General features: G+C 59.2%; 1 protein-coding gene across 1 annotated transcript in view; it reads right to left on the bottom strand.

Annotated features, from left to right (window-relative positions):
- Positions 1-20643, bottom strand: part of CACNA1I (calcium voltage-gated channel subunit alpha1 I) — an 85094-nt gene that overhangs the window by 11779 nt on the left and 52672 nt on the right. Inside the window, exons 10-31 of the mRNA XM_081819007.1 lie at positions 20296-20413; positions 19758-19913; positions 19206-19299; positions 18215-18417; positions 17103-17573; positions 16686-16786; positions 15894-16017; positions 15544-15612; positions 14798-14982; positions 14213-14339; positions 12813-12938; positions 10312-10401; positions 9543-9735; positions 8839-8990; positions 7450-7559; positions 6717-6850; positions 5753-5823; positions 2853-2931; positions 2041-2162; positions 1304-1642; positions 934-1080; positions 417-539 (exon numbers count right to left, since the gene is read on the bottom strand). Of these exons, the coding sequence (XP_081675133.1) occupies positions 417-539; positions 934-1080; positions 1304-1642; positions 2041-2162; positions 2853-2931; positions 5753-5823; positions 6717-6850; positions 7450-7559; positions 8839-8990; positions 9543-9735; positions 10312-10401; positions 12813-12938; positions 14213-14339; positions 14798-14982; positions 15544-15612; positions 15894-16017; positions 16686-16786; positions 17103-17573; positions 18215-18417; positions 19206-19299; positions 19758-19913; positions 20296-20413 (3334 nt within the window). The remainder of the gene's footprint in view (positions 1-416; positions 540-933; positions 1081-1303; positions 1643-2040; positions 2163-2852; positions 2932-5752; positions 5824-6716; positions 6851-7449; positions 7560-8838; positions 8991-9542; positions 9736-10311; positions 10402-12812; positions 12939-14212; positions 14340-14797; positions 14983-15543; positions 15613-15893; positions 16018-16685; positions 16787-17102; positions 17574-18214; positions 18418-19205; positions 19300-19757; positions 19914-20295; positions 20414-20643) is intronic.

Genomic DNA, 20643 nt, shown 5'->3' with positions numbered 1-20643 from the left:
CAAATCATCCCTAACGCCAACGGGGGGAGACAGACACACTGAGTGCAAGTGACTAGCACATAGTAGGTGCTTGCATCTAGTGCCACTGTCCTCCATTCTCTTCAGCCTCGAGCCCCCCCACCCCACCCCACCAGGAGTTTGTCCTGCTTGGGACAAGCCCCATTCAATGGATAAAAAATATCCAAAGAAACAAGGAGTGGCTGAGGCCACTGAATGCCGTGACTGGGGCCCTGGCTGGGCCTGTTGCTGCGTGACTTCAGGTCAATCACTCCACCTCTCTGAGCCCCACTGCCCTCATCTGACCAACAAGAGAGAAGAGCCCGCCACACAGCAGGTGCCGCTTCAATTTTGGTGCCCTGCGAAGAAGCAGTGTCAGCCTACAAGGACAGCCCCACTAGCCCACTGGGACCGCTCACCCTGCTGTCTTTGCGGCCGAGTGGGCAGGCTGTGGGGTCCTCGAGACTCAGGTCATCGCCCAGCAGGATGGAGGAGGACTTGTCTGAGTTCAGGGAGAAGGCCTCCGTCTCGGCCAGCTGCACCTGCAGGGAGAGGTGGCCGCCTCAGGTCACCCCGGGGGCTGGGATGGGGCAGGCCTGGTCCTCCAGGAAGACACAGGCAGGTGGTTAGAGGGGCACAGATCTGCTGAGCATGGACACTATGCCACCACGCACAGGGGGCCCCGTCTGGACAGGGGGTCGGGGACAACACGATGGCGTCAGTCAGCACAGTGCTAGGCCGGCGCTGGGCCCGAGGGCAGCCTCATTGCCGTGGACTATGACCTCCCAAGCTGGTCCACTTGCCCCCAGGCCCAGCGCTCCTCGGAGCTAAACAGCGTTGGTCAAGTTGGCCCAGGCTCTTCCCTTGGGCTGGCCCCTACCAGGCGTCACGCTGCCCCCGCCACGAGGCGCCAGGTCCCTCCGAGGCCGCCATTACCTCTTGCTTGTCGTGGTGACACTTCTCACAGCCGGCGGGCGAGGAGTAGTGATGGAAGATGGAGCCAGACAGGTTGTCGATGATGGTCAGCTCCCCCTCCAAGGAGTCCTTGATGATTAAAGAGACGCTGTCCAGCCACAGGTTCTCCTAGGCGGACGGGGACGGGGTGGGGACAGGCGGGATTATCGGCCGGGTCCGGGGGGGCCTGCGGGGTGGGCGGGGCCCAAGCCCCTCGTCACAGGGTCACCCCTTCAACCTGCGACGGAGCTGCGCAGGGCGGGGCCCCAAACGACCCAGGTCTCTGCCTGAGGCCTCGGACGCCCGGCTGCCCCTTCAGCCCCGTGGTGCCGCCCTCTGCACCCCTGCCCACCTGGGCCGGAGAGTAGCAGCGCCGGCACGGGCGGCCCTCGGCGTCGCCCCCGCCGCCCGCCCCGCCCGGGCTCCGGCCAGGTGCCCCCGGGGAGCTGGCGGGCGGCCGCGGGCTGGGACCCAGACCATGGGCCATCTCGAGCTCCAGCTCGGCGTCCATCTCGGCGTCCTCCTGGGCCTCCTTGTTGCTGTCGTCCAGGTGCTTCATGAGCACGGCCACCACCACGTTGATGAGCACGAACTGGGCCGTGAGCACGAAGCTGACGAAGTAGAGCGGCGACACAAACTGCAGGCTGCTCAGGCAGCTGCGCTCATCGTGGGTGCAGTCCCGCAACGTGTCCTGCGCCCGGGCCGAGGCTCAGTGAGGGGCTCGTCTCTGCCCTCCGTGAGCCCCGCCCTGCCCCGGCCGGGCTGTGGGCCACACACAGCCAGGGAGCCTCGGCTGCGCGAGGAGGAGCGGGGCCTGCAACCCCTGGCCCTGGGCTGTGGGCCCCAAGTTCCCCTCTGGCCCTGGGCGGGGCCCCAAGAATCCGAGCACTGATCCCAGAGCGGCAGTTAGGGGTCGACAGAGGACGCTTTCTGGGCTCATCTCCACCTCGCTGGGCTTCAGAGCCCCAGGCAGGTCCCTGGGCATCCCCTCCCGTGTGCAGTAGAGCGCTGGGCGGGAGCCCGAGCAGTCAGGACCCTGGACCCCAGAACCCAGCCTGCTTGCTCCCTCCCCAGCCTGCCCCCGGGTACCTTCATGATCCCATTCCAGTTGTCGCCGGTGGAGACCTGGAAGAGCGTGAGGAAGGCCATGCCGAAGTTCTCAAAGGTGGCATGCCGGCTCATGCCCTCACATGGGTTCTCATCATTGCAGACTGAAAGGGGAGAAGAGGTCAGCCCTGTCCCACTGCAGAGTCCCCCGCCCGGCCCGCCCTGCACCAGGGGCCTCCCAGCCTCATCTCAGGATCCCCAACCCTTGGAGGTGCGTGTGGACTGTGCTCAGCCCACAGATGGAGAAACTGAGGCTCAGGGAGGGACACACAAGCTGGCGCTCAGACTCTGGCAAGCCTGGCTCCTCCCCTCACTCGTGTATCAGGTCCTGAGAGGAAGGATGTAGTGGTGAGGGCCAGCCCCCAAGAGAGCCTGGCTTTCTGAAACCAACCCTGTGCAGGGCTGGCTCAGCATGGGCTGTGTTGCCCTCAGCCTGTGCCCCGCCCGCTCTGCTCGCTGGGGCGGTGCTGGCTCAGGGCGGGCACTGACACATGCGGCCAGAGGGGGGCATCCTGGGGAGGTCAGACAGCTGGGGTCTGCTGCACAGGCCTACCACATGCAGGTGGACCCGGGCTAGCATCTCTCAAAAGCTACTACCCATCCCGGCGGAGGGCGCCGACGGCTGAGGGTCACCCTTCCATCACCACACGGGCCTGCTGTGGGGGCATCTCCCCAATACAGAGACCCTGATGTGACCCTCTACCGGTGTCTCCAGCCTCCCCACCCTGCTAAGACCCTCCTCCAGGCCCGGTCCACCCCCTCGCCAGCCCAGGCCTGCTTGGGGAGTCACTCACCCAGCTTCCCAAACAGCTCCACGCCCAGGGCGGCGTAGATAAAGAAGAGCAGCATGAAGAGAAGACCCAGGTTGCCCACCTGTGGGGGAGAGTGGGTGGGGCCAGCCTGAGGGTCAGGCTTTGTGCCCAGGGCTGCTACCCCGCAGCGGCCCCCCGGGGTAGGCCAGGTCCAGCACATGGCACAGAATAACAAAATGCGGGTAGAGCCTTTCCCCTGAGCCACCGGTTTCAAGCACTTCTGATTCATGAGCTCGCTCACTCCACACAACGATCTATGAACTACATGTTACCCCATTCTCGAGATGAGAAAGACACACACTGAGTGGTGAAGTGACTTGCCCGAGGTCACACAGCTAGTAAGTGGGAGGACTGGGATTCAAACGCAGCAGGCTGACCCCATGAGCACAATCGCTCCTCCACACAAGAGTGTGGTAGGCCACGTCCCACGAATGAATGCAGAGAGCGAGGGAGGGGGCTCTCAGCAACAGTGCTGCTTCCTCCACAAAGCCTGCCTGGATCCCTCCGGGAGGCAGTCTGACAGTGGGAGTGTGACCTGTGGGTCCCTGTCACCGTCCTCTGCTGGGCTGAGAAGTCCTTGAGAGGAGGGACATGGCTGGATTAAGTCGGACCTGCCTCCTCCGGCCAGCTCGCGGCCTGGCCACGGAGGGAAGTGAGCAGAGGACTCACGCAGGATTGTGAGCCCCAGAAGCTTCCTGCAAACCCAGCCACCCCCGTCCCACGGCTCCTGTGGGAACAAAATGTCCCAGATTATAAATCTACTTCAAATCCATCCATACACAGAAGACCGCCTGTAACTCATGCTATGGATAAGATAAGGCTCGAGCATATTCTTGCCCTAGAAATGGAATAACTCCTGGAACCCTCAGAAGGCCTGCATGAATAGGATCAGCTGAGGGTTTGCATTAATTGTTGAAAAGTGAACCATGTTAGCACTGGGTGCTATGCACAAACAATGAATCATGGACCACTACATCTAAAACTAATGATGTAATGTATGGTGATTAACATAACAATAAAAATTAAAAAGAAAAGTAAACCATATTAACCACAACCTCCTAATGCTTCTCTGCTCCAGAGGAGGATTTCCTTCTGAGCTGTTGACAATCATACCAATAGTGTCTGACTAATTAAAAGATGCTCTGCTCATTAACGGTACAAGCACTTACTGAGCACCTACAAAACAAAGGAGTGAGCATGGCCCTGGCCCTCAGGTCAGCTTCCCACCCTCTGCAGGGCCGGTGAGCAGCGCTTCTTAACCAGGATGGACCTCAGCTTCCCCATCAGTCCCTCCTTCCACCCTCAGCATCTCCCAGAGCCTGCACAGCTGCAGCAGCCTCCTCGTTGGCCTCCCTGCCTCCAACCTCTCCTGCAACCCACTCCTAAAAGGGAGCTCTGCTTGAGGCCTTCCTTCCCACTGATCATGCCCGCTGCCCACAGGATAAAGCCCGAGTTTGCTGTCCTGACATCGAAGCCCTTTGTGGCCTAGACCCGTGGACTCCCCCCCAGCCCAATCTTCCCACCCCAGACTCCAGCCACGCAGAAATCAGACTCCATTCGCATATTCCGTTCCCCCTGCAGGGAAGACCCTTTCTCTGTCTTCACCTGGTAAATGCCTCTGCCCCACCCTCAAAGCCCAGGTCACAAGTCACCTCCTCTGAGAAGCCTTCCTTGTTGCCTCCTCCCTCTGCAGGGGGCAGATCTTGGTGGCAAGTGTCATTTTCATAGCACTTCACACAGAATGGAGAAAATGTCCAATGTCCATATGACAGCTAACAGATTTTGAGGGTAAGTCCCCCATGCTACATAGTACTTGGCATGCACATCTCTTGAAGTGATGTGATTATAATTATTATCCTGTTTCCTACTTGAAGCTGGGACCTCCTGGGCATCTCCGTGTGACAGATTCCTCCGAACGGATTTCATGTTAGGAAGAACCACGTCTTTTTGAATGAACCCCCCTGCTTGCTTTCCCTCCAGACCTGACGAGAGCCGTGTCGCTTTCCCTTTGTAAGGAGGCTGCTGGGACGCTCACAGCAAGAGTGGAACTCGCTAGCATCCTTAGCCCATGTCCCCGAGAGAATTAGCTTTGCTTCCACCTTCCCAGGGCTGTTAATCTTTTATCCTCATTTTTATCGTGCTGGATTCATGCCCTTTATTTTAAGATGCCTAAAATTCCTGGAGACTAGATGAGTCATCAATGAATAAATGAATGTGTATGAGACTCGCCTCAGAGCAGAGGCCACCCTGAGGGGAGGGAGAAGGGGAGCCCTACAGAGTCAGGACAGTGGGGGAGGGGAGGACTGGGATTGTGGATTTCCCAGGAGGATGAAAGATGCACCCTCTATGGTCCGGATCCTCTCTCCCTTCCACTGGCCAGTGGGATGGGGGTGGGGAGGGGGGTGCTTTCCTACTTCCTAGGGTTTCCACCCAGGTCAGGGTCTCATGCTATCCCCACCAAACAGGTCATATCTGAACCTCCCATTCACATCACCACCTCCTTCTGCCAAGCCACCCTACAAGGTCAAGCTCGAGTCCCCTGTCTTCTTCCCTAATTTCCCCAAGGAGTGTCAGGACCCCTCCCATCCTCCCCACATTGCCTGGAGGCATCTGTCCTTCCCACTAGCCTGGAGACTCCTGAGGGCCGGATAGGGGTCCTCAGAGCCCAGCTCAGGGCCAGCTCAGAGAGCAGGCACTGTGAGCACTTAAAGTCGGGAAGAAAGAGGCAGAGGGGGCCCTTTCCCTCTGTCACAGCCCCGGGCTCAAACCATGTCTCTGGAGACAGGATTCAGCCCCAGCTCTGGGCAGGCTGGAGAAGGGACGTCAGGACCTGTGAGACACCAGTGACAGCCAGGCGGGCCGCCGGAAGGAGGACTTCTTACCTGGGGCAGAGCTTGCACCACCGTGTCCAGCAGGGCCCGCATCCCCGTGGCCATTTTCAACAGCTTCAGCACTGTGGGCGAGACCCAGCCCGGCCCACTCAGCCCAGGGCAGTTGGGGTGTGCGTGTGCATAAGTGAGGAGGAAAAGGGAGAAGCCGGGGGAGCATGTGAGCAAAGGGGACAGCTCGGTGATGCCACGCCGTAAGAACGTGGGTGCTGCTGAACAAGGGGGTGCACAAAGACATGCATGCACGAGGTGCGGGTGTCCGAGAGGAGGAGCGCACACGCGCACAGTGGGACCAAAGTATGTCCGTGAGCACATAATTCACCGCGATAAGGCCAAAGTACCCAAGTGCCCACATCTGTCCCCTTCCCTCTGGCTAAAGAGGGCCCCAGTGTTCCAAGCTGAATTTCTCCACACCCTCCCCACCTGGGAACCTGGAGGCTTCAAGCTGTTGCAGGTGGAGGAGCAAGAGAGCAAGAGGCACCCGGGCCAGCACTGAGGCAGGAGGTTTGTGAAAGGAGTGTAGGCCCACCTTCGGGGTGAGGAGGGAGCTTCTGGGGGAAGCGAAGGTTATAAGAAATATTGAGGACTGTGCGTCCCAGCCAGTGTTGGACACATGCCCATGAGGAACTAGAGTCACTTCCCGGTGTCTTCCCAGCTGCCCTGAGCTCCTTTCATCCCAACCTGAGACTGGTCCACATGGGTCATGGTGTTATAAGGAGGCGGGGGTGCGATGGGCTATACCGAGTGGTCTGTGGACAAGGGCACGTGAATGTGTACCTATGGGGCAAGTGTGTGTGGTGGCTGGTGTGTGCTCCTCCTGGGTGCTGTTCTCCCTACTCAGCAGGAAGCCCGTCATGCCTATATGCCTACATGCCTCTCCCTCTGCCTGCCCCCCACCCCACTCCTGGAGTCCCATCCCGCCCCTGCCTGTCCCCACCCCATCACCCTTGCCCCTCACCCCGGGCGATGCGCAAAACCCGCATGATGCGGATGATGGTGGGGTTGATGGGCAGTGCTGCGTTGATCTCAATCTCCTCCAGCGTGATGCCCATGACCGACAACAGCACTATGGCCAGGTCCAGCTGGTTCCACCTGCTCAGCCAGGCAGAGGAGGGCAGGAGTAGGAGGCAGGGTGAGGGGCACTCTGGTTTAGAAATGCCTAGGTTGGGAGGAGCTTCCCAGCTCTCCACCCTCCTGCTGTGGCCCACGGGGATGTGTGGTCACCCTCCCTACTAGCCCCACCAGACCCCACTGGCTCTGGCTCCCTCTCTGCACCCCCACAGCCTCCAATCCCTCAAGCAAGAGGCTGACCAGGCTAAATAAACATCTCTGGCCTCCTACAGGGGAGGAGGAATAAGCTATGACTTCTAGATTGGAATCCTGAGCCAGCTGCTGCCTCCGTGTGGCCTTGGGCTAGTCCATCTTCTCTGAACATGCCCTGTTTTGCCTGTGGATTACAGAGGACCCACGAGAGATGAGCTGAAGAGACATGGGAGTGTGCCCTGCATCCATCAGGTGGGACCATAATCACTTCCTGTTCAGAGCTGTAGGCAGCACCTGGGGGCCCCTGGCCGTCAGTGCCCACTTATAGGGTCCCCTCCTCCAGCCGTTCCAGGCTTCCCCAGGGGTCAGGACTGCTTCCCCATCCTGCAGCCCACTCCATGCTGTCCTAGCCCAGCCAAGCTGCTCACCGATCCTTGAAGAAGCGCCTCAGCCCAAACGCTACCAGCTTCAGCACAGCCTCCAGCACAAACACAGTGGTGAACATGTAGTTGCAGTACTTGAGGGCTGTCTCCAGGGACTATGGAGGGCAAAGAGAAGCATGATCCAGACCCCATGACCTGCCCCCCACCTTCCTCCACTCAGAAAGTCTCTGCCTTTTAAGGGGAGAATTTAGTCCATCCACATTTAGTGCAATGGTTTCTATATCTGCTTTTATTTTCTCCATTTTAATTAACGTGTACTATTTGTTTTACATCGCTATTTCTTCTTCCTTATTTCTGCTGATTTGGTCCAGTTACCCCTCTTTGGAGGCAGTATGAAGTAATGGTTAGGGGTCATGGTTAGGAACCAGGCTGCTTAGCCATGAATCCTGGCCCAGTACATACTCCCTATTCACTATGTGACCTTGGGCAAGTCACTTGACCTCTCTGAGATTTAGTTCCCAAATCTATAAATGGGGGATGATAACAGTACCTACGTCAAAGTGTTGCTGTACAAATTAAGTGAGGTAATAGTCCAGTGCTGGGCACACAAGAAATACTTGGTATTGTTACTCTACTTCTTCATGTTAATTTGGAAGTTCTACAATTACTGTTCATTCTGCTAATGGTTGCCTTCCTTTTCCCTGCATTTATAATATACCTCTCCTGTCATTTAAAATAAGATACCAATTCCTCACCTGGAGGCTCAGCTTCACACTTCGTCTCCCCAGCTCCAATATGTTGAGACTTTTAGAATGCACTGGTCCCTAGATGCTCCTCACATGCCCCTCACAAGCGCTGCTGGCAACTCACTGGGAACTGGTCGTTCTTCCCCAGGCCAGTGTTTGCCTCCACTGGTCCTGCCACAGGAATGCCCCTCCCCCAGGCTCCACATGCCCAGGCAGTAGTGGAGGCCACATGGTAGGCCTTGAAGGCAAATCTGAGTTCCAGTCCTGGCTCTGCTACTTGTAGGCTGAGTAATCTGGGCAGCATATTTCCTCTGAGCCTCAGTTTCTTCCTCTACAAAATCTGTAGAAAGGCTCCTCCCCCATCTTTGGTTGCTGTGAGCATTAGAGTTAATATTTGTAGTAATTAATTAATATTAATATTTGTAGTGTGTCTTTCAGAGTCACGTTGCACACACCACTGCCACTGGAACCCATGTTCAAGGCTGGGCCCAAATGTCAACTCCCCACTCACCTGGAACAAGTGACATTTCCCTTTCTCTCATTTGTCCTACCAGGCCATGAGCTTCCTGGGCACAGGGACCCTAATGGGGGTGCTGCTCAGACCCTCCTGCCTCACCCTTTCCCTGGGTCCTGCTGAGGACCCAACCCTACCATGTGACCTCAGGCTGGGGCTGGGCCCAGGGCTCACCGTGGGCTGATTGTAATGCTCCAGGGACATGGTGACCACATTGAGGCAGATGATGAAGGTGATGAAGATGTCCAGGTAGTGGCTGGTACACATGGAATGGATGAGCAGCCGGGTGGGACAATAGGTGGCATAGTAGGGCAGCCGCTGGGCCTCTGCAGGGGGATGCGGGCGGGGGGGGGGAGGCACAGACCACAGAGGGTTGGGGCCCAGGTGGGGGAATAGAGCACAAGGGGGGAATAGCACAGGGGAGGGAGGAAGCAAGGGGAGAGATGTCAGAACACCCCAGGCCCTGAGAGTCAGATTTAGGTCTCCTCTGCCCAGCCAGTGGGGGGGGGGAGGCACACAAGGGAATGTGGTAGGAGGTGGGGGAGGGCAGGACAATGACTGTCCCCATCTACCCCAAACACGCCCAAGGCAGGGGCTCTGGGTCTGTTGGGGGTCCCACAGCTCAGGGCTCCGCATCCAGGCCTTTGCCCTCAGCTGAACTGAGCCACCAGGGAGTCACCAGTGGACGTGGTGGACAGCAACAGGGGATCAGGTCACCTGGACAGGGAGATTCTGCCCAGGATTGACCCTCTGTTCCCTTCCAGCCCCGGAGGCCCAGAGGCTGGGGGCAGACCCAGGCTGGGCCGCGGCACCGGGAGGACCGGGCGCAGACAGGGCGGGCGGCCGGGGAGGCCCGCCCTCCGCAGCTGCCCACTCACTCCGGCGCTTCTTCTCCAGGCGCCTCAGCCGTTTCTCCTCTCGCCGCCGAGCCTCCTCGGCCTCCTGGTGCTGCCGGCACTTGTGGAAGTTCTCCACCACGACGCCCACGAACATGTTGAGCACGAAGAAGCTGACGATGAGCAGGAAGGAGATGAAGTAGAGCAGCATCCAGGGGTTGTGGTTGGGCACGGGCTGCGGGGAGCAGATGGGGCTGAGGCAGGCGGGGCGGAGCACCGCCGTGCTGAGCCTCAGGGAGCCCCCTCCCCAAGCCGACCCCAGCTGTAACACCCTCCCTGACTCCCACTGCCCTCAGCGAAACTCCAGCCCTAGCCCTGGCACACACAGGGGCCTGTTGACCTTCCAGCCCTCCACCACCTCCTGCCCTCAACACAAGACTCCCTGAACATGGCGCTCTCTCACCTCGGGGGCCTGCCCTGCTGTCCCTCTGCCAACTGGCTCAGCCCCTCTCCTGCTCCTGCATTTGGTTCTAGACGCACAAGGCTCTGACCCTCCATGCAGAAGCCAGCTTAGCATGCTCTCGCTGCACAGCAGGGGGATTTGCAAAGCAAATGGCACAATGGCTTATGCTATCTAAGAGCAGCTTAGTGGTGGAAGATTCAGGCTAGGATGGTGAAGGGTGGGCCATGGCTGACAGGGAGAGACCCCGGGGGCTCTGGGTCCTGCTGATGCCAGTTTTAGACAACTGGGCCCCAGAGACACCATGTCCCTCCTCCGCTGCCCTCTGCCCTGGCCCCAGCCCACCCCCACCTGTTGGTCCACAGCGACAGCGTCCAGTCCATTGTACATGATGTTCACCCAGCCGTCCTTAGAGGCCAGGACAAAGAGGGACATCAGGGCCTGGAAGACACAGGAAGGGGAGGGCCTGCAGTGGTAGGTGCAGACAGCTCTCCATCTTTCTGCCTTCGGGAGGCAGACAGACAAAGAGACCTTCCCTGAGAATGACAACAAACCGTTCCCGAGGACCTACTATGTGCCTGTCATATACCCTGCAGACACTGCTGCAGGTGAATGAGCACTAGACCAGGAGTCCTGGGTTCAGCTCTGAAAATTAATTTGAGAAAATTCGTGAGCTCTTGTCCCCTCGCGCACAGAATGTAGCTAGCTAATGCTTAAGTGCCTGACGTCCAGGTCTACTAACACTTTAAACTAGAAGGTTGCTGACAAACATGAGGGGCCCTGCCATCCTCACCCCAAGCAGGCCTCTAGCACCTGAAAACAGGAGCTTACGAGAGAAATCAGGAGCCCTAGGCACCGCCCAAGCTCTGCCACTCACTGGCTGGGTGACGTGGGGCAAGTTCCTCAACTTCTCTGGACCCCAGCTTCCTTGTCTGTAAATGGTAATAATCACCCTCACTAATGTGAGACTTTAACTGGAAGGAATGCCCAGGAGACACCAGCCAGGGCTCCTACACAGATGGCAGGCCAAGGCACGCTCACGTCCCCTCAACAGGACTACAGGCTGGTCCTTCAGCAATGCCACAGTGCCTCGCACACAGCAGGTACTCAATAAAGGTTTTCTGAGCTGGACGGCACCATCACCCGTTCTTGCAGAGCCCCGGCCACCAGCGGTTGACCAGAGGTCACACACCCCATTCCAGAAGCTCCCCCATACTTCCAGCACACTTGCTCATTTGTTGTGGCCCAGGGCCCTGGGCAGGGAAATGGGGTTCTGGGATGGGTCTCCTGCCCCGCAAGGGCCCCTACTTCCCATCCCCCAAGGCACAGACTCCTCCTCTTCCCTTCCAGGTGGGAATGGTGCCGAGGGCTGCCTGGAAAGGGCTCAGGCCCAGGGGGAGGTCAGAGCAAGGGACACAGAGGGAGCCCTCGTGGCCAGGGAGGGACACGAAGCCTTCACATGCCAAGGGGCAAATGTTCCTGTGGGCCCTGGGATCACAGAGGCCTGAAGTGCAGAGCCTGGGCCAGGGAAGCATATAGCTGCTATCACTTCCCCATTTACAGATGAGGGCACCGAACCGCAGACACTGGAACTTTCCTGAGTGGCCCAGCAAGCAGCCAAAGGCTCTGGGCCGTGCTGTAACTCCCCCATATGCACGCTGAGGACACCTTACTTCTGGCTCCAGGGGTGTCAGCCTGGCATTGAGCATGCCCAGAATGGGAAAGGGCTAGGGATGCTCCCTGGGAACAGGGCCCGGGGCCTGGCACTGAGCTCAGGGAGTCGAGAACAAGCTCATGAACTGTCCCCACAGGCTTTCCCTCAGCTTCCTGGAATATCTTTTTTTAAAAAAACCTCTGTTTTATCAACCATTGAGTCGTTAACAACTTGAAAGGCACTGCTTCTGGAAAATCTGCAGGGGCTAGGGGAGCTCCTGTGTCCCAGTTCCTGACCCCCTTTTCCCTTTCCACTCGTTGCTTCTCTATGGCCCCATAGCTCCTCTCCCAGAGGGCATGACGAGTGGGATCCCTGGTCATGTGAGGTGAGAGTTTCAGTGGCATCCAGCCAGAGGGTCCCTGGCAGAGGAGCAGGGCACAGGCCCTGGGTCCCACAGACCTGGATCCTGTTCCCTCCTTGTGTGACCTGGGGAAGGCACTCTCCATCTGATTATACCTAGCCACCTGGCTGGGCCCTCAAGAAATAGTAGTTGTTGGGGTGGGGGGGTAGTATAAAGCTCTTCGGAGGCAGCCCACTGCAGGTTCTCATCTGGGGCACTACGCAATGGGTCAAACCCAGCAGGCTCCCAGGAGAGGGGACCAAGGGCAAGGCAGGAACTGGGCAGGAAGCCTGCCTGCCCACTGAGGTGGAGAGCGGAATAGATGGGTGCTGGGAGAGGAAACCCACCCTGGGCCAGGGGCTTGCTACACTCTGTTACCACTGCCTGCCTGGTAGGCCATCACATTCCCATTTTACAGATAAGGAAACTGAGGCTCAGAGAGCCCACACCTACAGTAAGTGGCACAGAGCTGGGATTCACAACCAGGTCTGGCTGTCTCTAAAACTCCTGTCAGGGTCCCTGGGGTGGGGGGTGTTCACTGAAGCACCTCCTAAGCACCACATACTCCTGAGACACTCTGCACTCAGGATCTCTAAGCCTGTGAGGTGAGTTCCACCCCTACCCATTTTGCAGAAGACAAAACCGAGGCCTAGAAAGGAGAAGTCACAGGGTCAGTCCTGGCAGAGCAGGACCAGAGCCTGATCTGTGATCCCTGGCTGTCGGCACTGAAGAGCTTGTACCCCCATCCACTGGCGGGGGGCGGGGGGGTCAGGGCAGGGGTATACGGACGGCACTCACCTGGCCCAGGTTGTCAAAGTTGTACTTGTGGTGGACCCAGCGGTAGTTGGCGGCCACGCAGTCAGAGCGGTTGGTGATGTTGCGGGTGTCCACACCCAGACAGTGGTAGAACTTGCCCTTGAAGAGCTGGGGTCGGGGGAGGACCACAGGGTTAGCGGACTGTCTGCCAGTGCTCCGGGGGGTAGGGGATGCAAGTCAGAAAAGGGACCCGCCCCTCAGGGGGCACTTCCTCTGTGCATAACCTGAACCAAGCACTTGACCACACCATCTCACCAAGTCCCCCAACATGAGGTAGGGCTACTCTCAGCCCATCTCACAGATGAGGAGACTGAGGCCCAGTGGTGTTAGGTGATTTTCCCCAAAGTCATATGAGGTTTAGGAAGGGTCTGTCTGATTTCTGGGCTCTTCCGCAGACCTCAGTCCTGGGGATGTGGACAGGGACTCCACGGGAGAAGGTTGCCCTCATATCCTCAAGGGTGAGAGAGAGAAGTAAAGGGACCCCTCTCTAGGGACCCAGGCACTCTGCCTGGAAGGGACAGGGCCACTGTCCGCATGGAGTCCGCATCAAACCCCTCCTGCCCAGGCGGCTGTTACAGATCTCTCAGCAGCCCCAAAGGACACCTGTGCCCGGAGCTCTGCTGCAGCTCCACCCCAAACACAGGAACAGGTGAGGGGACTGGGAGCCTCAGCTCAGGACTCAGACAAGAAAGAGGAAGGTCTCAGTTGCAGCTCAGACCCCAGAGGGCCCAGGGCATTCTGGCCATCCCCCTGTCACACACTTTTATGATGTGCCTCATTGCTCCTCCCTGTCCAGCCCTAAGGTCCCATCCTAATCCTGGGCTCCAAGCCAAAATCCGAGTTAGCTCAAGGCCCTGCCTGTGTCAGAGACTCTCCATGGTCTCCACCCCCGGAGAAACTGGCCCCAGCTTCTTAGCTGCCATTCCAGGTCTCTCCCACCTTGGCCCAGCCCACCGTCTGGCTCCTGTCTCTGGGCCAGCCATGGCTCCTGAGCTCACATTCACACATGCGCCCACCCTCCCTTGAAACACCTTCCACCCGCCATGACCTGTGGAATCACTTCTCCTTCGAGGCCCAGTGTCCAGGCCACTTCCTCCAGGATGCTTTTCCTCTTGCCCCCAGCCCAGCCCTGTGTTTCTGTGTAGCTTGGACCCCCGTGATCCCATTTGCCCAGGCTTCTTTGCGCTCAGACATTTAAGTCTGTGTCTGCCCCTCTCCCTGGACTGGGAGCTCGCGGCTGGCAGGACCGTGGGTGCTCTAGCAGGGCCACCTGAGGCCCCACGTTGGTCAACACAAGGTCGGGAGAGTTGAACAGGAATGTGGAGCCTTTTACCCAACCACGAAGCTCACCCCAATGCCTGCCCAGCCTGAGTACCCCTCACCTGCACCCCCAGGATGCCGAAGATGATGAAGAAAGCGCAGCAGATGAGGACGATGTTGCCAATGGGCTTGAGGGAAGAGATAAGTGTCTCCACTACCAGCTTCAGACCAGGCGCTCGGCTGATGACACTGGAGGCAGACGGGCCAGAGGCACCATAAGCCCACAGCCATGTCTGGAGACAGCACCCACTTTGCCCAGAATCACCAGGGCAGAGAACCCCAAACCCCAGATCTATATGCACAGCAGTGCACTATGCCCTAACTCCAGCCCCTTGGGGTCCACACCTCACCATCATCTGGAGACTGAGGGCCAGAGATGGCAGTGAGCCACCCAGGGACACACAGAAAGTGGGTAGCAGTCCTGGGGGGCCACCTTCAGCCTGGCCTTTCCAGCACCCCCCTCCCGCCAGGGTTTCCAGGCTCCTCCCCCAGGAGCAGCATCAACAGCCTGGTCCCTGTCCCCACTAATCTGGCACGTGCTATCAGAGGGCTGAGTGGATAAGGAGGGCCAGAGTGAGGGGTCCACTTAGACCCCAGGAGCTCACTAGACAGTGCAGGGATTCCCCCATCCGCGGGGGAGTCCTCACCGCAGGGGGCGTAGGGTGCGCAGGAGCCGCAAGACCCGAAGGACCCCTAGGATCTTGGCTCCCCCGGCTGAGGCCACGGAAACCACGATGTCGATGATGGACACGAAGACGAGAAAGCCGTCCAGCACGTTCCAGCTACTGCGCAGGTAAGCCTGCTCACCGAAGTACAGGCCCAGCGAGACCACCTGGGGGCAGGACGATGGGCGGGGTGAGCCGGACTCGGCGATTGGAGACGGGGTGGGGTGTGGCCAGCCTCAGCGAGGGGGCGGAGCGAGGTCAGGTGGGGCTGGTGGGGACCTGTCAGGCAGAGGGCTGGGCGGATGGTCTGGCAGGGGACACGTGCCCCACCGCCCCCTGAAACACAGGCCCAGCGGGCCACCCCGTTCCCTACTCCCCGCACGTCTGGCAAACTCAATTCAAAGCCAAGCGCTCTGGGAAGCATCCGGGAAGGAATCCTTCCCCTGCGCCCCCCACCTCCAGCGGGTACCTGCATTACACCCTAAATGTTTCTCCACATTAGCCTTTCTCGCAGGATGTGAGCTCCTGGAGAGTGAGGACGTGGCTGACCCCCTCTGGGTCCCTGGAGCCCAACCTAGGGGCTGGCACCTAACAGGGATGGGCCTCCTGGGCCCCCGGTGGAATGCGGTTGATGGGCAGGTGAGTGACAAGCTTTCGGAGAGGCTGGCCCAGAGCCAGGGGCTCCAAGCCAGGGGTGGGAGAGGGTCCCGGGTGAAGCCCGGAGTTACCTTCAGTGTCATCTCGCCTACAAAGATGGCTGTGAAGATGTAGTTCGACACAGTAAGGAAGATACGTTCCTGGAAGAAGACAGCTCTCGTGGGCCCAGGGACTCCCAGAACTGCCCTGTCACCTGGTCAGCCTCTCACCTTCAGCCAAGGGACACCCTGCTGCTACTTCACAGCCTCGGGAGGCATCTCCCTCCCCAGAGCTCCCACCACACCTCCCTCCATGGTGTTTGGGGTTGGGCCTGGCTGAGCTCTCCTAGCCCCCTGAGCCTGACACAATGTCCCAGTGCAGGCCCTGGTGGCCTGCCCCTCTGCCTTGTCCCTTGCCCTGCCCGAAGGCTGCAGCCACTCACGGTGCTGCCAGCCTCGATCTGGGGCCTCTCCAGGGCGATGGTGATGCAGTTGAGAAAGATGAAGGCCAGGACGACATAGTCGAAGAGCTTGTGGGCAATGATGGTCTGACACAGGACTCGGAACCTGGGCGGGGTAGGCAGGGCACCCCATGAGTGTGGGGCCCAGACACACATGGGGACTGGGATGGCTAGAAGAGCTGACATCTCTCTTCTCTGGCCACACAACAGGTGGTGATTTCGTGTCTGCTCGCCTAAGCACATGGCAAAAACTGGCACCACAGGATAAAGGGCATCGACCTTGCCCTGGCAGTCAAGGCCTTCCAAACACTGGTGCAAATCTCTGAGCCCTAACGTCCAGCCACTCGGACACACACTCCCTGATACCTTCCGCTTCTGCCCCTGGGACCTTCCCTCAGGCTGCTCCCTCTACCCGGACCAGTCTCCACCTCTTCACAACCCCTGCGTCACCTACTAGAATGCTATCTGCCTCCAAAATCCAGCACACAGGCCTCCTCCTCCAGGAGGCCTACTGATGCCCCCTCCGGATGGGAGCACCCCGGGCTCCTTGAGGATTTGTCCAACCTGGTGCCAGCACAGGAACGGCCTAGACTTGGAATCTAGAACACCTAGATCCTCCCCCTCCCCTGCAGACCCTCCACCACTGGACCAGGAGGGTCCTCTGGGGTATAGAAGACCCTCCACCAATAGCCTTGACTGGCTTGGCAGAAATCTCTCCCTCCCAGACATGCCAACCCCCTACTCTAACCTCACACCAAGCCTGGACTTGCCCACCTGTTCTCGGGGGAGAAGAGGTAGACAGACCAGTCCTCACGGACCTCGCACCAGTTAGGCTTATAGACGTCGATCATCTTGCGGACCCGGAAGCACAGGGTCTGACAAGGCAAGGATGGGGTGCAGACGGGTCAGTACTGCGCAGAGCTGCCCATCTCCGCCCACTCTGGCCATATACCAAACTGGGGCCACCGGATGAACTGCGAACTCTTCCAGCGAGACCAGGACCCTCACCCCACCCAGTGCAAGCGCGGAGAGAGGGCCTCTCCACCGGCGGCGGGGGCGGGGGGGTGTCCCTCGCTGGGGCGAGCAGCGCCGCCCCCCACACCCCCACCGCGCGCACTCCTTAAGTCTGGTCCCGCGCTAGCCCCGCCCCTCGGGACCGCCCCCCCCGCCCCTGGGCCCTCCCCCTCTCACGTAGTCGATCTCCTCCTCATCCTCCCCGCGATCCCGGTGGTCATCCATCTTGGTAAAGACATCCTTGGCGATGCTGGGCATCCTGCCATTGCAGTCTTCGTGCCCGGGGGCCGGGCCCACCGCCCGCCAGGCCGCCCGGGGGTGGGCGCCCACCGCAGGCACCAGCTCGGCCAGGTCCATTGAGTCTCTGGTGTCGAGGGACAGCGTCCGGCGGTGGTGGCGGTGCCGGTGAGCCGGGTGGGCACCGTGGTGCGCGTGGTGGGCGTGCGGAGCGTGCAGCGGCGCGGCCCGCGGCGGGCCCTCGTCCCTGGCGCCCTCGCAGGCCCGGGGGCCGCCGCCGCGCTCCGCCGAGAGCAGGGACTCGTGCTCGGCCGACAGCGGCTTGTGCTTCAGGCTGTTCCAGCTGGAGCGGCGACTGGCCCAGGCCCCGCTGCGGGCCCACGGTCCGTAGTAGGAGCTCCGGGAGCTGGACTGGAAGGAAGCCACCACACACACACAAGCCACTGTGGTGACTGAAGGCAGCCTGCACACCCGCTGAGGCCCTAAGAGGGCCACCGGCCTGGCTAGTGGGTGACAGAGCAAGGCTAGGCCCCAGGGGTCCTCTCCCTGCCCCGCTCTCACTCTTGGACATGTGGGCACCTCTAGGGTGTGGCTACATCTCCTCCTGCCACCTCACTGCCCTTGAGGAAGCTACAGCAGGTTAGGGTGGTCTTCCTATTTCACAGGTAAGGAAAAAGGTTCAGAGAGGGCTGTAACTTGCTCGTGGTCACACAGCTCGAAAATGGCAGAGGCCAGACTTGAGCTCTGGTATGCCAGACCCCAAAGCCCAGCTCTTTACCTGCACATTGTGGCCAAGATAAAAACCCAATTCTCCGTAAGGGACCTACTGGCACTACTCATTCATTCATTCACTCATTCATTCTTTGTTGCCGCATCCTACTCTGGCACTGGGCATCCACGAATGCAACAGATGGCCGGGTTCTAGCTGGAGAGTCTGGTCCCCTAAACCTAGGTACCAGCCTGAGGCTGGACTGACAGGCACTTCTCCCCAGGGTCCCTCACCACACGCCCCAGCAGGGAGCACTCATCCAGAGCACCCCACAAGGACTCACCAGTGAGCGTTGGTCATAGCTCATCCTGCCCAGTGACATGACACTGCTCTTGCGAGAGCCCAGGGCCACCAGGACCGGGTCCGGCTGCAGCGAGAGGCGGGGGGCGGGTGCTGCAGCCGCGGCGGGGCCCAGATGTCCACCCAGCGGGAGATTGGGGTCCAGGTGCCCATTGGGGGTCATGGGGATTGGGCAGAGCTTGGGATCTGGAGGGGTGAGATGGAGACAGAAGGGGGGGCAAACAAAACAAGAGTAAAAGAAGTCATGAGACAAAGAAACAGGGATGGGAACAGAAATAGAGTCTTTCTGGGGAAACCTCCTCCACCTTCTGGGTTGGACCCCATGTCCTGTGCCTCTCCTCCACCCCTCCTGGAGAGCTCTCAGCTTGCTTTTTTCTTTTTTTTATTAGGTTTTTTTATTTTTGTTCAGTATAGTTAACATACAGTGTTATATTAGTTTCAGGTGTACAGTAGTACGACTCGACAATTCTGTACATCGTTCCTCAGCACTCATCTCAGCTTTCTTTTTGGGGTGGATCCCTTGTCTCCCGTGTTGAGCGCCAGCCCCGAGCTGCACCCAGCCTGGGAACCTCACTCCTGGACCCACTTCAGGAAGCAAGGCAAAGACGGTCCAGCCCAGTTACCAAGGAGGACACTGGCCCTGGGTGTGGGGAGGCTTGTTCCAAGTTGCCCAGTGGTGCCAACAGGACCAGAACCCAGGTGTCCTGAGGCCCAAGGCTCTTCCCAGCAGGCCACACTGTGGAGGGGTGAGGGTGAACTGCAGCTCCCTCTGTGGCTAGAATTCAGGAGGGCTCTGAATGTCACCAACCTCTTTTGGGGGATTTGCCTGTTTCCATTATGAATGTAAGCAAACCACAGAGAATTAGCAGTCCGGGAGCCCGGGCTTGAGGGGAAACCCAGTGCTGTGCCCCTCGCCTTCCCGGATCTCTGGGGAAGGGCTGTGGTCCCCTAGGTGCCAGTGGAGACCTGTTTACCTCCACCGCCATCCAGGCCCTCCTGAAGCTTGTCAAACTCCTCCATGTTGGATGAGCTCTGGTCCTCGTCCGAGTAGGAGCGATTGGCGTCACCCTGGGAGACCATCCCTCTTGTTGGAATGCAGGTTGGCTCAGCCCTTCTCTCCCTCTTGAATTTTTCACCCCCATTTTACAGATAGGGAGACTGAGGCTCAGAAAAGGAAAGCAAGAAGCAAACGAGGACCTGGGCCATAAGCCCACATCGGCCTGACTGCAGGTATCCCCTAAGCCTCAGAGAAGGGAGGAGGCAGGATCTAGATCTTAGGGGCTTTAGAATTTCAGAAATAGCGAGACCTGGTCCCACACCCCTGGGGGAGAGGCAGGGATCCGAGATACAGCCTCCATTTGCATGCTTCCTGCGATAGGAAGCTCACCACCTAATTGGCAGCCTCCTCCTTGGGGCCTTGTTACTGGCTAGATGTTTGAGTTGCAGCCCTCCCCCATCCAGAATCCCCCACACCCAGTCTGGCGCAGGCCCCATGGGGGTGCTTCCTCTGCCAGGGCTGCAGTCACCTCTGCCTGGAAGCCCTCCACCAGGATGGCCACCAGGAGGTTGAAGAGCACATAGTTGCCGAAGGTCATGAGGGCGACAAAGTAGAGGGAGGCCCAAGGGGAGGTGGAGGCCATGCCATTGTAGAGGACAACGTTCCAGTCCTCCTGGGTGAGGATCTGTGGGGGAATCAGGAGCACAGCTCAGCCCTGGGGTATCCCCAAGCCCCAGCCCAGCCCGAGGACAGATGGAATCCACCGGGTGGTAGAGCTGCATGTGTGAGGAAATAGTCTTGGAGGAGAATCCCGAGGTGCCCAAGCCTTAGGGCGGGAGTGGAGGGGCAGGGATGGGCACCAGGCGGTCACTCCAGCTCCCAGAGTCAGTGCAATGCCAGCCCGACCCCGCACCTGGACCTGTCTGCTGGGGTCCGGAACTGAGGGGCCTCCTTGGCAGGTCACCCCTCTTCTCTGGATCCTCTGAAGGGCCACCTCCAAAAAGCAAAGCAGCGGTCCTGGGAGAAACCCCTTCCCCTGACGCACAGAAAGACATGCTGTCGCTCACCTGGAACACCGTGACAATGGCCCAGAGCAGGGAGTCAAAGTTCTTCCTGTCGGGGACGGTGTCTCCCGTGTCTGTGCGGAGGCTGAATTTGCAGCCAAAGATGTGCATCCCAAGGATGCTGTGGGAGGAATGGAGGAGGCTCAGGGACCCACCCACCTTGTTTCATTCTCAGCCACCCGGTAAGATGGCAGGGGGCAGCACTGGTTCCATTTTACAGAAGCGAACACTGAGGCTCGGAGGGCAAGTACTCGCCCCGAGCCACTGGGGATTAAGTGGTGGTGTCAGGATTCACACCCACGTCCAGGGTGTTTCCTGGAGAAGCTCGACCGGCCATGCTCCCCCAGGCTC

This window comes from Leptonychotes weddellii, chromosome 5 (assembly GCF_054177405.1).
Source record: "Leptonychotes weddellii isolate Sample4059 chromosome 5, ASM5417740v2, whole genome shotgun sequence".
NCBI lineage: Eukaryota > Metazoa > Chordata > Mammalia > Carnivora > Phocidae > Leptonychotes > Leptonychotes weddellii.
The sequence above is the reverse complement of the archived record's forward strand: the minus strand, read 5'-3'. Positions and strand labels throughout refer to the sequence as shown.